At 39.9% G+C, this 16,027-nt stretch overlaps 1 protein-coding gene across 11 annotated transcripts in view; it reads right to left on the reverse strand.

Moving 5' to 3' along the window:
- Positions 1 to 16,027, reverse strand: part of TANC2 (tetratricopeptide repeat, ankyrin repeat and coiled-coil containing 2) — a 631,424-nt gene that overhangs the window by 313,443 nt on the left and 301,954 nt on the right. For all 11 annotated transcript variants that reach the window (XM_075059590.1, XM_075059589.1, XM_075059588.1 and 8 more), the window contains one exon: positions 2,529 to 2,600. In XM_075059590.1, the coding sequence (XP_074915691.1) occupies positions 2,529 to 2,600 (72 nt within the window). The remainder of the gene's footprint in view (positions 1 to 2,528; positions 2,601 to 16,027) is intronic.

The following is a 16,027-nucleotide window of genomic DNA, read 5'->3' on the forward strand; positions in this document are numbered from 1 at the left end:
CATCCACAACCTTTGAGTGGTTTCAGATGAATGGAGAAGAAACAGGGAATAAGCCCTTAAATAACTGGATATTTTTAAATTTTCATCTCATTTTTGATCTATCCAGGGGACTTTATGTGCTTCCTCTGATGGTTAGAATTACACAACAATCATTGTGTAGAGTCCAGGGAATAAAGGCTCACATTTTCACACACACATGCCATACCTGTGTGCAGCAAACAATGAGGATACAAAACAGGGTTTACTATTAATACAATTGTTTTATAAATAACAAATAGATGATATCTAATGTCTCAGTATAGGTTTGTGAAAGACCATATACATTTACATAGATAAATGATTAATGTAGTTTGACAGGAAATGACTAACAATAATTTAAAAAAATCAATGTATTAAAGAATGTATAAATTGTACCAAATAAGAAGCAGGTCGGTCACTTTAATCACCAGGTTAACAAGACGCTATTTGGACAAAGCTGGCCTTCTCCAGAACTCCTAAATGAAAGTTTATCTTGTTTAACTTGACCATTTCAATTACTAAACCATTTCTAAATACATATTTTTTTTATATATGTTGTAATTTACCTTTATACAAGTCACCTTCCCCCCCGTCCCTCGTCATTTTATTACAGACAGGGCTGGCAACATTGCCTACTATTAAAACTGTGTCATTATATGATCTTGTTTTCAATTGCTTCTAACTTTGCCAAACTTTAACCATCTGGGCTGAAATCTTCTATGCTAAGGATCTGCCTCAGGCTGAAGTTTAGTGGAAAATATCAGCCCAAACAATTCATTTGTTTCCAAGAATGAGGCTAGTAAAAAATACATTGTTTTGCTCATGTAAATTCAAACACCTTAGTCCTGGCATTTCCCAATGTTTGAGTGCTTAACTTTGCAACCTTAATGATGATCTTTTAATATGATTTTGTGTGTGTACATAATGTTCTTGATCAAGTACATACTAGCAAACAACAAACCTGCAGCCCACAGATTTGCATTTTTCCTATAGCATGAAAAGATCTTTTCCAGTGAACAACAGGTATGTCTAGCAAGTATTCAGCAATGTGCTTTGGAAGAATATAGTACCTCAGACCATCAAAGTACCTGACTGTTATGTCCATCAAACACAATCAGAACATTCTGAAATCAGCACTTTAATTAAACCCACGTATATGTATGTATGTACATATTTTAAATCTAAACAAATTAAATCACGTCAGAGAGCACAATCAGAGAAAATGGGCTAGATACTCCCTTTACAATTAATATTACCAATAATAGCTTTTGTATATTAAATAGAGGGAGGATTGAACAGAATAGGTTATAATTTACTGTTATTAATCTTTTATTCCCTAACAAAACTCCAGGAAAGCAACCTGGTTCTTAATGCAATGTGGCTCTGGGAGTGTGTACAGTCATTAGAATTCATTGTTTCTTTCTAATCTAGCCTCAATTCTTATGATTAAAGATATAAAATTCCAAATAAAAAAAAACTAGTAGAGACAACAAATCTCTATCAACAGTTGCCGTTTCACACGGTTCAATAGTTTTAGTTCCAAATACCCATACCCCTAAATTTGTCTGCAGGCTTCAATCACTCAGAATACTTTTGCCAATACAATATTCTGCTGGCAACACTGGAACACAGCCAAAGAACAGGACTATTGTTCTGAAGTCAATGTCACTTCAATAAACTATCTGGACTCTACAGCAACAACAGATTTGGGGAAGGAAAAGAAAAGTGAAACAGAATTGCTCCTGGAATCTGGTGCAGAAAACCACAATGTGAATGAGCAAAACCTATCACCTAGGAGAGGCATGTAACTGTGGAATGCCTTCTTAGCAGGCTGGTGAGCTGCATTTAAGGCTCCAAACACCAGGACTTTCACAGCCCCAGAGAATGACCTACAACAGTATTTAACAGATCCAAATTCTCTTTTCTATTCCTACTGTATTACTGCTCTCCATAAATACAACATGGACCTCCCACCTCAGTGTTGGAGGATGGAGAAACTTGCCCAAAGGAAATGGTGTCCTTCTGCTGTATTGCAGTGAAGGAGAGGATTTCCAGAGCCCAAACTAGATGCTGCACTCTCTCCATGCTACCACCCATGCACCCCTCTCCAGAAGTGGGTGCAGAAGATAGATTTCTGTGGAGTGCCTCTGCCACTGCTCTGTGGAATAGTAAGAAGAATTTCTTCATCCCCAGCTCCCAAGAAGATCCCTAGTTCACAGCCTGAGGAACTGAGGATGTGAAGTCCATATACATAAATTAATAGATACTAAGCATTTGTTTGAAAGGCTCCCACATGAATATTGTGCACCATACATTATTCCAGCTTAATTTCAACCCTAAAAATGGATAATTTTGTACCTTTCTGATCGTTATTAAATTGGTGTATATCTAAATTACAATAAAAGCTACAAAAAACCAGAAGAACTGGATATCTTACCAAAAGAGAAAAACTGCACGAAGTGCTAACATAAGAGAAGTAAGCCCTCAAAGGAAAATGATACAAGCATTACCTTGCCCAGATCGGCCCTGGCGGGAGTCTACACTTGTCTGTCTTCGGTCTGGTGGTTCCTCGCTCCCTCCATCTGCATGAGAACCAAAACAGCATAAGTATACCAACATAGCAGATAGGTCAGGAAGACGCAACTTTTCCTCAAATACCATCACTTATCTTCTAGGAACAGACGAAAAACAGTTCAATCTTGTTGTGTGAGTGACAAAATTAAAAAGGAGGAAAAAACAATTGCCTATATCTTGTACGGTATTTTTTTATTTTTGTATAGCTCACTATAGCCACAATTCATGAGATCCTTGCAGATGCATAGACAAAAAGAAAAAAAAAGGATCTGCCTTTAATTTTCTTCTGCCAATCTCAGACTTCTTAATAAAATCAGAATAACACTTGTGCTTTTTCCATGAGTCAGTTAATTCCTTTGTCTTGAACAGTTTTGTAAAAATACTAAATTTTTAACGTATGTGAAACAAGTCCATAGTCAGCAGTAAATTGGAATACTGTGTTAAATATTGCTTCCCTTTGAAAATAATTCTTTGAACAAACCAGCAAAAAAAAAAATTAAAATGTTTCTTGTTATCTCCTCCTGAAACTGTTTAGTAAAGCTGCAGCAGTAAACAGTAACAAGTAAATCTTCCCAGAGAGATACTGGAAGGAACATGTAAATATTTTACAATTAATTACATGCCACTCTTCATTGATCAGCTGACCAGATTAGTAACAATAGATGAGCAGATCAATAGAGATGTTTCAGTACATGTAGCAAACACAAGCTGAAAGCAGAAACTAGAAACTAGGAATTAAATGCATCATACTCTGAGAGTTACTTTAGTCTGGCTGTACAGAGTGTTAAAGACCATAACAACATATACAAATATAGCAAGTACACGGTACAATCCAAAAGCCATTAGTCCTTACACAGGCAAAACTTCTAATGTCTTTACGGAGTGTTTTAAAGTGATAAAACTTCTTAAATAGGAGGTTTACATCAGTAAGAACTTCAGGACTGGGCCAATAACTTTGAGCGTACAGAAAGGTAAAACTTATGATTGAAATAAAAGTATATTATTATATTAAAATATATATAATGTTTTTATAGATGAATCAACTGAACTTTGTCATAAGCTGCTCAGTGATTGTATGAAAAAAATATTTCTTTCTTTTGAATGATCCTGCTGGCTCTGGTTTGAGAGAGACCTTATACTTCAACTGGGGCATATCAATAAAATTAGCATGAGAATGTCTAAAACCCAAAGCTTTGTTTCTTGGCTAGGAAGAGCAATGATCCTAGGACAGCTGTCCACAAGGGCCAGTTTCCCAAAGCAAGTCACAGCAGCTTGGGAGCCCTTGTAACTCATGTCAGCTGCTTCTGGCACCAAGGTGCAGGTAAACTCCAGACATGTCACTTTCCCTGGTCACGTTTCTATTCTGGCTGTGTAACCCACACACCTTCTGGGCGTGGTGTCAAGGTAAAGGTGTCATAGGAACTATTCTAGGAGCTCTACAACGTTCAAGAGTCCCACTACACGGGGTTATCCTCCTGGAGTTCACTGCGCTAAGTTTAGAGCTGCTTCGTGCCATTGGAGAGGCACAAAGCAGCACTAATACAACTGAGGACGGAGTGGATATACCTACATTGTTAGTTATAGTATAAAATTCTTACTGAAAAATTCCTTCCCTTGGTTTTTGAAAATTACTGTGCATGAAAACAGAATGAAAATCACCAACAGCCCCCTGGCTACAAGCCCAGATTGACAACCTCTAAGTCATGGAAGTTTCAAATGAGTGCTTTCATTCAGAGTATGAAAACACAATTCAAGATGATGACTTGGTTAACTGAATTTTTTATAAAGGGCTCTAAAGAAATATCACAGTAGATGGAAAAAAACAGAGAAAAATCTATATCTGTGAGAAAGGGCATGCATTATTAAAACATCAAAAGGTACACACTTTTTTTTACTTTTATGATCTATACTCTATCAAGGAGAGCAATCAAATAAGACTTAAAAATCTTATTAGAATTATTTAAAAAACTAGATTAAAAGGAATAGGTGAAATATTTGTTGCCATGAAATTGGTTTTTAAGTAGGAAAGTTACTTGAAATATCAGATAGAACCTCTTTATACACTGCCTCTCCACAACCATTTAGATAAGAGTGATACTAGTCAGTTTGATTGTACTTGAATTAAACACTTTTAAACAACAAAGTAAGCTCAAATGAGCTGTGTTAAGCATATATTTTCACTGGCTAGCATAGAAAAACATCATACATTATCTTTAAAATACCTTCCACAATATTTTAGAACCGTAAAGAGCTCCATATTCCCTAAGTACTCTAGTGTATGCCTGAAAAACATAGTAGTTTAAAAGATACTGAAAATCTAATTAATCTAAAATCTAATCTAATTCCACATATAAAAGCTAAATTGTTCTTAAAGGCCACATACTGTTCTGAGGGAGGACTGTCCTGCAGAAGCAGCACACACATGCAGTGTGCACTCTGGTGTGAAGTTTAGCAGAGAAGGAAAGGAGATAGCTGGTGTACCATGATGCCATGCTCACCTCAACCCTTCCTTTTTGCACATTTGAGCAGGGCCGGCCACAATTTATTAATGCCCTTTATAAAAACAATGTAATTAGAATTTAGGAGACAGAGATGCTTTAACTACCAGATAAGTACCCAATGAAATTACTATCAATAAAGCAACCAGTTACCAATACTGGTTTCAGAATTCTCTGGCTCTCCAATTTCCCTTTAAGCAGTGTCTTCACAAACCAACAGAAATCTGCACTAACACAGGATTTATTGAATGTATACCGAGACAAAGGAACATCCTATGCATCTTTGCCTTATTAAAGCAAACAACAGAGGATGACAGAGAGGAAAAGATGAAGAGGCTCAACGTTTAAAACTTTGACACATCATGTACTGTATCTAAGATGGACTCCTCCCAAAGTTATGAAGCACTACAATTCTGAGAACTCGCTTACCTCATTTGTTCTATTTTATTGTCTTGAGATCCTTAACATGCTTCTTACACCTTCTTATATGCCCGACTGTACTTTTTGAAAAAGTTCCTGTTTTCCTTTGGTCATAATTTTGTACTGAATAGTGGTAGTCACTAGTATCAGTTAAGTCCCAGTTTGTTGTATTTAACACTGTATCCTCCAGTGCTCTCAAAGGGTTAAAAAAAACTAACATGCCATTGCTGTAGCCCCATAATTGCTGCATTCGCTCTGTGATGAGAGGTAGCACTAGCAGTCAAAAGACAACATGTAATGATGTGTCTCTTCGGACAGAAAGCGTGATAGACTTCAAGAGTGGGAGGAAGGAAGCCAAACAGCCAATCTGCATCTGATTACAATGGGATCATATTAATCCCAAACTGTTTCCATTTTTCATTTTAACAGAGGCAACAATAATTTTCCATCAAACAGAATGAAGCAGCAACAGTATAGCTCACTATATCTCCTTTAGTAAGGCAGTAAACGTAACCTGCCAGTTGGAACTCTGAAGCCTTTTGCCTTAATCAATCAGTATCCTTTTCTGGCTACCACATTTTCATCCACTTTTCAACATCACCCCCAAACCGTAGAACTGAGATGGTTTTCATATTCTTTTTCTTTTAAAATAAATATATTGTTGCCCTTTGCCCAGGGGAAGAAGTTTTGAGGCCAGGAGGAGATTTATGTGACACAGAGTCAGGCATTAGCTTTGTGTGTTTTGTTTATTTACAAAATGTACCATCTGCTGGAACAGAGGTGGTAACTAACTGCACACAGGCAACTTTTCCTACTGAAGAAACTTCAAGGGCTGCTGCCCCATCTTAGAAAGGGTCTGTGTTTGTCTCTCTCAAGGAATCACACATACCTAACTGCTTGAAACTCTCTATAATAAGCCCCTGTGTTATACTCCTGAGAAACCCCTATTCAAAGGGTCCTCTCCAACCTTATGGTCTGGAAAAAGCAGGACTCTCCTTTTGTGCAATTACTCTGCAATGCAAAAGACACCAGAAATGTCTAATTGCCCAAACAACAAAGAATGCTTGAACCCACTCAATAACCCTAACAACTCTCCCAGGGTATTTATTGCAATATTTCAAAATACCCACTTTGTGACACAACAGTTCAAAATAACATATACAGGACTCCAGGTTCCAGCCCTGCAAATATCAGTAACAGGGACTTCAGGAAAGCAAAAGATCCTGCCACAACTCTGCGGGAAAGCAATTGTACAGGAATTTCTGCTAACATGTAACATTCAACAATTTATTGTTGAATCCATCTAAAAATAGTTTGGGAAGATGCAACATGACCCAGGCGATTTTTAGCATAAATAAATAAATATGGATTTATGAAAACTTTTAGTTCTATTTCAATAATATGGAAGAGCTCTTCCTGTACCCAAAGTATGTAAAACAGAGGCTCACTTAACAGTAAATAGTCTTGGAAAAACTACTTTTAAATTAATTGTCTGATCGATGAGAAATTCAGAAACCACTTTTGGCAAAAAACTGGGATTATGTTATCTTTATGAAAAAACATAAATGATGGATCAGCCATCAAGGTATTTTCCGTAATTCACTCACACTTCTGGTTGATGCTATGGCAATAACAAGTGCCACCGTAAGAGATAAATAACACAAACACCACTCAGTCAAGGGGTCGCAAGATGGTTTTGTGAGTGTGAATAATGGATCTGAAGTTATCACTGATGGTGAAGGTGGCTTGAACTAGATGCCTCTGAGGATATTTGCAATGACTGAGCTCCATGCCAATGAGTTCAAAATGTTTTGAGGTAGGTCAACATTTGAATCTGTCCTGTAGATTTGAGAAATCCAATGCTGCGTTGGCCTCTTTTTCAGACTTGCAAATGGAGTCACATAAGTAATAACTGCCATGAGTCCAGAAAGAAAGTAGCTTTATGAGTGATATATTTGACTGTTTAAAATATATTGCACCATTTTTAAAAATCTGCCCTCAGGTAGAAAGGCTTTCCCTGATACTGAGTCCATACAGAGCCTATATATAAAATTCTCTGAGTTGGACAGAGAGTAAACTTTTTGACATTCAGAAGTAGCACCAAGGCTGGAAAAAAGGGTGGTTATATAAGTGATGTGACAATAGATCTCCACAAACAGCATCCTTCAACAGTCAATCATCCAAAAATGATGAACTAAAATACCCTGCTTTCTCAAATGAGCTGCTATCACAGAGAGGCACTGTGTAAATACTCTTGTTGCTGTGGACAGGTCAATGTAATAAGCTTCTATTTGCTGATAAAATGGGGTAACGTCTCCAAATACAGGAAAGGAAGAATCCTTGCTAATTGGCTCTCACATCAAATCTGAGGACTGCTGTTCAACAAAGATGAAAGATCTCTTCTTGTGTTGGCTCTGGAAAGATGTAGGGTGCTGGTGTTGTAGCTCATACCTTTGATTTGATGAGAAATAAAATGAGGAAGACTGTGGATAACACTATCTCTCATATGGAAAGGAGTAGAAGATCGTCTCCTAGTAGAAGAAAACAAGCTAAAAAAATTGGGGCCATTGAGCTTGTCTCCTTGAGCTTTCCCAGTCACCTTTTCACTGAAAAGCCCATCACCTTCAAAAGGGAGATCCTTCACCTTAATTCCAGTATCCAAAGCCAGAAAAAAACAGCAAAGCCAAGTATGTTTCCTCAAAGTAACTGAAGAAGCCAATCCTCTGGCAGAAAAGACTGAGGCATCAAACAAAGCTCTGAGAGCATGCTTTGCCACATTCTGACCTTTCATTAGGATCGCATTTACTAATCTCCTGTTATCATCCAACAAATCCTGCACAAACAATATTGTATTTTTCCAAAGGCAGAATTCATAGCGAGCCACAATTGCTTAATAATTTGCTACCCTAATACTAAGGGAATCAATATTCTTTCCCTTCTCTATCAGCAGGATTGGAATGTGACTGTTCAGATCTCAATCTGCTACTGGCAGTAGCCACCAATAGTGGACTATGTACACAACATGCATGAAAATATGACAACCACTCCAAGGGTATCTGATGTAATTTGTTTGCCTTCTTGGAAACAGGCTGGAAAGAGGCAGGCAAACAGTCTTAGGATCCAGCAGACTACTGAGAATTAGTAATGATAACCTACTATTGGAGATAGCGTCAACAATGTTGAACACTGGATGGAACGTTTCCTCCATGGCTACTGAAGGTAAGTGCAATATAGACGCCATGCGATCCACCAGGTCGTGAAACTGCAGAGCATCCTCACAGTATCCTCTGTATCAGATGACTGGAGGATAGCTAATGTAACACAGATGTTTAAAAAAGACTCCAGCGGTGATCCTGGCAATTACAGGCTGGTAAGCCTAACTTCACTACCAGACAAACTGGTTGAAACTATAGTGAAGAACAGAGACAGACACAGATGAACAGAATATATCGAGGAGGAGTCAACATGGCTTTTTTAAATGGAAATCATGGCTCAACAATCTATCAGAATTCTTGGAGGATGTCAACAAGCATGTGGACAAAGGTGATCCAGTTGAGACAGCGTGCTTGGACTTTCAAAAAGCCTTTGACAAGGTCCATCACCAAAGACTCTTCAGCAAACTAAGCAGTCATAGAATAAGATGGAAGGTCCTCTCATGAATCAATAACTGGTTAAAGTCAGGAGACAACAGGTAGGAATAAATGGTAAGTTTTCACAGCTGAGAGAGGTAAATAGCAGGATCCCCAAGGATATGTATTGGAACCAGTTGTGTTTAACATGTTCATAAATAATCTGGAAAAAATGGGGTAAAAACAGTGAGGTGGCAAAGTTTGCAGACAATACAAAATTACTCAAGAGAGTTAAGAACAAAGGGATCTCAGTAAACTGGGTGAATGTGGTCTATAACAGACAATTACTGTTACGTTCCTTTTGTCCGTTACACAGAGAATAAGAAACCATAACAATCATGTACAGTAACATTCAGCACAGGTTACAAATGGGGCTATGCTACCTGTGCCTTCTGTTTCTAGTTCCTTGTTTTTCTTCTCCTACCAATTATCCCTTTAAAAACCATGCCACAACAAATCCCCCACAAGCACAAGACAAATGCATTTTTTCAAGTGACTGCCCCCAGGAAAGAGGAAACCCACAAGAGGTTTCAGCAACCCTAAAAAAATAATCCAGTGAACAAACCCCTGCATAATAATTACCAGACCAGCCTTTGAATACAAGCAAGTTGCATCTGCAGTCACTTTGATCTCATGTCAGCAATAATATGCTGCCTCCAGCTCACCTCATCCCCAGGTATTCATGTTTATGTTAAAGGCAAAGAGACCAGGTAATAAAAACAGCAATAAAGTGACATCAGCCTGACACTGCTACTCCTTTATTTAACTGTCACTGTCCTTAAAGCACAGAGGGTGCCTATTTCTTTTTTTTAAGTTCTTTATCTCCTTTTTATCTGACAAAGCAATCATTAGCAGCAGGCAACCATAAGGATGGGTCAGGTTTCTCAATGCATGCTGGGAAATCTGCTGAAAGAACAGACTGCATTAGATATGCCAGTGCTCTATGGAAGTGTTAACAAAGAGCACTCCAGCATAATAGCTTGAGTCAATATTTGTAAAAGTCTGAACTACACAATGCACTACACTGTATAAAGACTGTTTGTAAAACACAGGACACCCACAATAAAACAGCCACTAGTTAGAAACTGATTGGATTCCAGCCCAGCCTGTCATCCCTGCTAAAGGAAAGGAGTGCTTCATGCACACTGTATCTAATAAATGTGGCTCAGAAGGCTCACAACTGCCATCAGGATTCTGAAACACACACACGGAAAGTCAAATTACCAAATCTGATCAAAGCTTGCTGATTACAACACGGGACTGTAGCAGAATCAATCCCATGCCCTTAGGGCACTGTTGCCATGTGAATGATCAGCTCAGTTCCCTTTCCAGACTGTGTGTATGTCTCTGTCTTATCAGGGGCTTGCAAGCACCATGGAGGTTGAGCATCCCAGTGGATTCAGGTCAGGCTAAGTAATGACATGCTCTAAATGGAGCTATTTAGTATTTGTCTACAGGAGATTTATCCCTAAAAAGGGGTAAAATTGTACCTCAGCTGGCCAGTAAAACAGAGATAAGGAAACAGGGACCCAGAATAGCACAAATGCATTACTAAAAAGAGACAGTACAACGTAGCCAAAATTTCTCCATAACAACAAGATTTACATACAATTTAACAACACTTCTTCTCTTCAATAAACACGCTCATTACAAAATAACTTTATTTTCTAACAAATGAACATTGCTGTTGAAATCACTCAAAAAAGGGATTTAATAAAAAAGGAGACAATATCACAGGGCCGGGAACCCACTGGCCCTGATCCCGATCCCACTCCCACCGTCCAAACCCCTCGGTCCCAGCCCGGAGTACCCTCCTACACCCCAAACTCCTCATCCCCAGCCCCACCCCAGAGTCCACACCCCCAGCCAGAGCCCTCCCTCCCCCGGACCCTCATGTCCCAGCACAGAGCCCCCTGCTGTATCCTCAACTCCTCATTTCTGGCCCGACCCCAGAGCCCCCAGCCAGAGCCCTCACCCTCTCCCACATACCACCCCAATTTCGTGAGCATCCATGGCCCACTGTAATTACTATACCCAGATGTGGTCCTCGGGCCAAAAAAGTTTGCCCACCCCTGGAATATCATCCTACACAATTCAATCCCTCCATGCAGGGGTTGCTTCACTGGAACTGTGTGCGTTTGTGACAGAATCCACCTTATAAAGGGCCATCTCATATACAGAGAACTTCAACCTTTATTACTGCCAGTACCCTGATTCATTTATGAACATTACTTTCACTATTTAAACAGAAAATTTTTTTCCTTAATGGCTTTCTTATTTCCATCCACCATCACTCTTATCTATAAATGTAATTTTAGAAAGTATTTTTATTTTGTTTTAGATACATTAATTTATACTTTTGTTCTGTTCTTTATATTAGAATAACAGCTGGATGACTAGACTCACAACTAGAGCACAAAGCTCCAACAAACTTTACAGTAATAAGTCAATGGAGTGCGAAAGCTCAGAATGCAAAATAGGAATATCAGCACCCCAACTATAATATCATTGCTTTAACATGAAAAGCAATCCAATAATAGCTTTCCAGCTGTGACAAGTTTATTATGCAAAGTAATGGGGAGTTATAAATCATAGCAATGTTTTCATAGACATGCTATTACATTTGGTAATTGCTAATATATTGGTCTCCAATAGTCAGAGAGTCAAGGCATATTTTCAACCCAAAGACGCTAATAATTAAGAAAATATAATCGATCTAGGTACTGCTTGATCTCATATTTGAAAAGAGTTTAGAAAAGCAGAGAGTTCATACTTAGTTAATATGGATAGTGTTTTCTCCTTATTATAGTTTTAAATATAGACACATTGGATGTATGAGCAGCGAGAGAGAGGAAGATAATTTCATTGAAGTGTGGTACTTATAGTACCCAGGTTCTGGGGATAATTTTCTATATCATAAAAGCCACAGCATCACAAACAAGAAATTCTTTCTGGAATCGTGGTTATAATAAGAAAAGATGCAGTTCAATATGATGTATTATAAACACGGATTAATATATACCTACAGACTCAGAGTGGCTAACTCTTAAGTATCTCTATTCATATTGCATACTTTAATTTTACAGAGAGAGATATACACGTTTCATATTTTGGTGCACATCAAAGTAAGTATTCACTTTACAGTTATGTAAAGTTTGGCATAGTAAGAGAGGTTGAGTGACTTGCTCTCCATTCACTGAGACACGACTAACACCTGTAGAGTCACTATTCATTTCCATTTCAGAAGCGGAATCTGATTCCATGTTCAGTAAAGTTAATGATATTTATTTCCTTTGTAAAGCGCCTCAAGATCAATTGCTGAAAAGTGCTATATAAGAGCTACGTATTATTATTGCTGTATACTTTCAACTTTAAACCTATATTAATAAAAATATTATTTCCAAAGTTTCTAAACAAAAGCTACATCTCATCTCGACTATCAGCACTGTTTTACTGCTAGGGGGTTAGCTGGTGGAGAGAATACAATATGCAGTAAAAATATGTACTGATCAGTGCAAGCAGAAACATGTTGCATGGAAGGCTAATCCAGAGATACAACAGAGACTAAGAATATCCAAATTACCAACAAAGATGCCTCCAGAAGACAGTCAATCCAGACACTAGTCTCAAGACACTGTGCGCTTGACTGTGAATGCTAAGAGGACAGGAAATAACAATGGAAATCCAGTTATATTTGTTGAAGGGTATCACTGGGTTCTATACATATGTATTCAGAACATTTTGTTTAGTTAATGGATGTGCCCTTATTGACAAGATGAGATTACTTACCTGTAACTGGAGGTTCTTCAAGATGTGTGGCCCTATTTGGATTCCAAATGTCGGTGTGTATGCACACCATGTGACAGAAGGTTTTCTTAGCAGTGTCCATTGAGACACATGTGCATCATGCATCCCCTCATGTTTGCAGCTGAGGGTATAATAGGCTTTGTGGTTCGACACCTCTCCAGTGTCTCTCCTACCACTGAGTAATCGAGTCTGCAACAGAGGAGATGGAGAAGGGGTACTGGAATCCAAATAGGGACCACACATCTCAAAGAACCTCCAGTTACAGGTAAGTAACCTCCTCTTCTTCTTTGAGTGACAGTCTCTATATGGATTCCAAACATGGGTGAGCAGCAAGCGGGGATCAGCGTGGAAGTGCAGTCTCTACTATAGTCTGGCTTACAACTGCGTCTGCAGCCGCCACCTGGGTGATGGCATAGTAGGACGGGAAGGTGTGTATGGAGTGCAACATTGCTTCATGACAGATGTTCTATAATGAGACACCTGTGAGGCAGGTCAATGTGGCTGTGTGCACTCACATAGAATGTGCTTTCATCCATCCGGTGATGGTATGTTGGCGCACAGGAAATGCACCCAGAGACCCATTTAGACATACGTAACAAGGAGCGGGCTTGTCCCTTGCACCAGTCGGCATTGGCTATGGAGTCTTGGTGAAGCACAAAAGGTATGGATTTTGGGGAAGCAGAACACTAGGGCACAGTGGAAGCAGAGGGCGTGCAGGACTCTGTCTGCGTGGGAGGTGTGAGATTTGGGACAGAAGACAGGAAGATGGATAGTTTCCTCCCTAGGGAGGAATTTCAGGTGTAGCCACAAGGAAATGTTATCTTTGTGGAAGATGGCGTAAGAGGGGTCAACCATCATGGCTGTCAGCTCACTGACCTGTCCAGTCGAATTAATGTCTACTAAGAAGATCACTTTCACAGAGAGATGGGTGAGGGAGCACATTGCCAGTGGCTCAAAGGGTGTTTTCATGAGATTGGAAAGAACGAGAATAAGGTCCCATGAGGATGCGGGCTTGAGAACTGGAGGGAATGCATTGAGCAGGTCCTTCAGGAAATTAATGGTGACAGAGTGTGTGAACAGTGAGGTGCCATCCACTGGGAGAAGAAAGGCAATGAGCACTGCCAAGTGGACCTGGACAGATATGTGAGTAAAGCCTGATGTTTTGAACTCGAGAAGATAGTCTAGCACAACAGGTATGAATATCACAGTCAGGGGTTGCTGATGGCAGTGAGCTCATGAGGTGAAGTGCTTCCATTTCATTCAGCAGCACACCCTGGTAGATGCTCTCTTCCTTTGAGTAAGGATGTGTTGCACTAGACTGGAACATGCTCTGTCTACCCTTGAGCCCCATCCAAAAACCAAGCTGTGAAGTGAAGAGGACGCAGATGAGATGCTGGAGTCTGCCCTGTGTGTGAGGAGATCTACGAGTGTTTGGAGGTGGCGTGGTGTGCAGGCGGAGAATCTGAACCAAAACTAACAGAGCCAGAATGGGGTTACAAACAAATCCCGGCAAATCTTGCATAGCACTTGTGGGAGGAGGAAAATGGGGGTAAAAGGTGTAGCAGAGACCACTCATCCTGGGGAGGAGAGGAGCATCACCCTGCAAGTCATCCCATATAGCTCTCCCGGAATAATAAAGGGGCAGGTTGCAGTTCTCGTGAGTGGCGAAGAGATCACAGCACAGTGTGGCCCATTTGTGGAAGAACCACTGGAGCACGGCATTGTGTAGTTCCCACTTGTGGTTCACCTAGAGTCCTGCTGAGCATGTTGACCAGGGAATTTTGGTTGCCTGGGAGGTACGTGGTTTGGAATATCACTTGGTGTTTGATGCACCAGTTTCAAAAGTGGATGAACTCAGAGCAGAGGCTTGGCGCCACCCTGCTTGTTGATATAAATTACGGCTGTGATGTTGTTGGAGAGCACATGAATGTGTCTTGACTGAATGAGAGGGAGAAACACCTGGCATGCAAAATGGACTGCATGCAATTTCAGGACGTTTATATGCATCCTCGTGTCTCGTGACATCCAAACACCTTGCGCTGTGTGACATTCCAAGTGTGCTCCCCAACCCATGAGGGAGAAATCCATTACGATGGTGACTTGCACAGTAGGAGGGGCAAAGGGGGCACCAACCATGACCTTGGAAGGGTCAGTCCACCACGTGAAGGAGGCCAGAACTGTCCAGGGCACCAGGACTCTGGTGTCCAAATGATGCTTGTGTGGTCTGTAGACAGAGAGAGGCCACAACTGTAGGCAATGCATGCAGTGTCACCAAGGTACAGGCTGCCATATGTCCAAGGAGGGAGAGAAGGCCTGGGGTCCCACTTTGGCTAACAGCCGTCCCTCATCCAACAGTGCCATGAACTGCCACTGTTGGTCCAGTGGCAGCTTGTCCCTGAATTCTGTTAGTTTACTGTAATTGTTGAAGTCATGTTTAGCTAGCAGAGCCTGATAACTGGCAATGCAGAACTGGAGCCCTGCTGAGGAGTAAAATTCCTTGCCTAGCAGATCCATCCTCTTTGTTGCTCTGTCTGGGAGAGTGGATTTCTGCGAGTGCTGTGGGCCCACTCAACCGCTGCATGGACTACGAGTTGTGGGGGAATGGGTAAAAAGGAAGTCTGTTCTACTAATATTGATTCTGCCTATTAAAAAGAACAAATCCATTTACAAATAAAATGATGATGAATGAAAATAGGTAACAAAGTCAATGATACAGAAAATCTGAATAGGGCTATAGAGCAAATTTTCCAACACACCTAAATGAATCAGAAACCTGAGTTCCACGGACTTCCAATGGGATACAGGTTCCTAAATCAGTTAGGTGTTTTGGATTTTTTTTTTAGCCATCACACACGATTTCACAATACACTGGAAGAAACTCTTATGCAATACTCATAATTTCCATAATACCAATATTTGTTTTTGAAACATCTTTTGATGAACGATCTTCATGTGGAATTATGGACAAAGCTAGAAGATACCCTAAAATAATAGCTCATTATCTCAATCATTTAAATAAATGTAATATTGGTCTTTCTGGAAACTACATAAAGTTAATGGGGCAGTGTGGGAAGTAATCAG

The sequence above is a fragment of the Chelonoidis abingdonii genome, chromosome 21 (genome assembly GCF_003597395.2).
Source record: "Chelonoidis abingdonii isolate Lonesome George chromosome 21, CheloAbing_2.0, whole genome shotgun sequence".
Lineage (NCBI taxonomy): Eukaryota > Metazoa > Chordata > Testudines > Testudinidae > Chelonoidis > Chelonoidis abingdonii.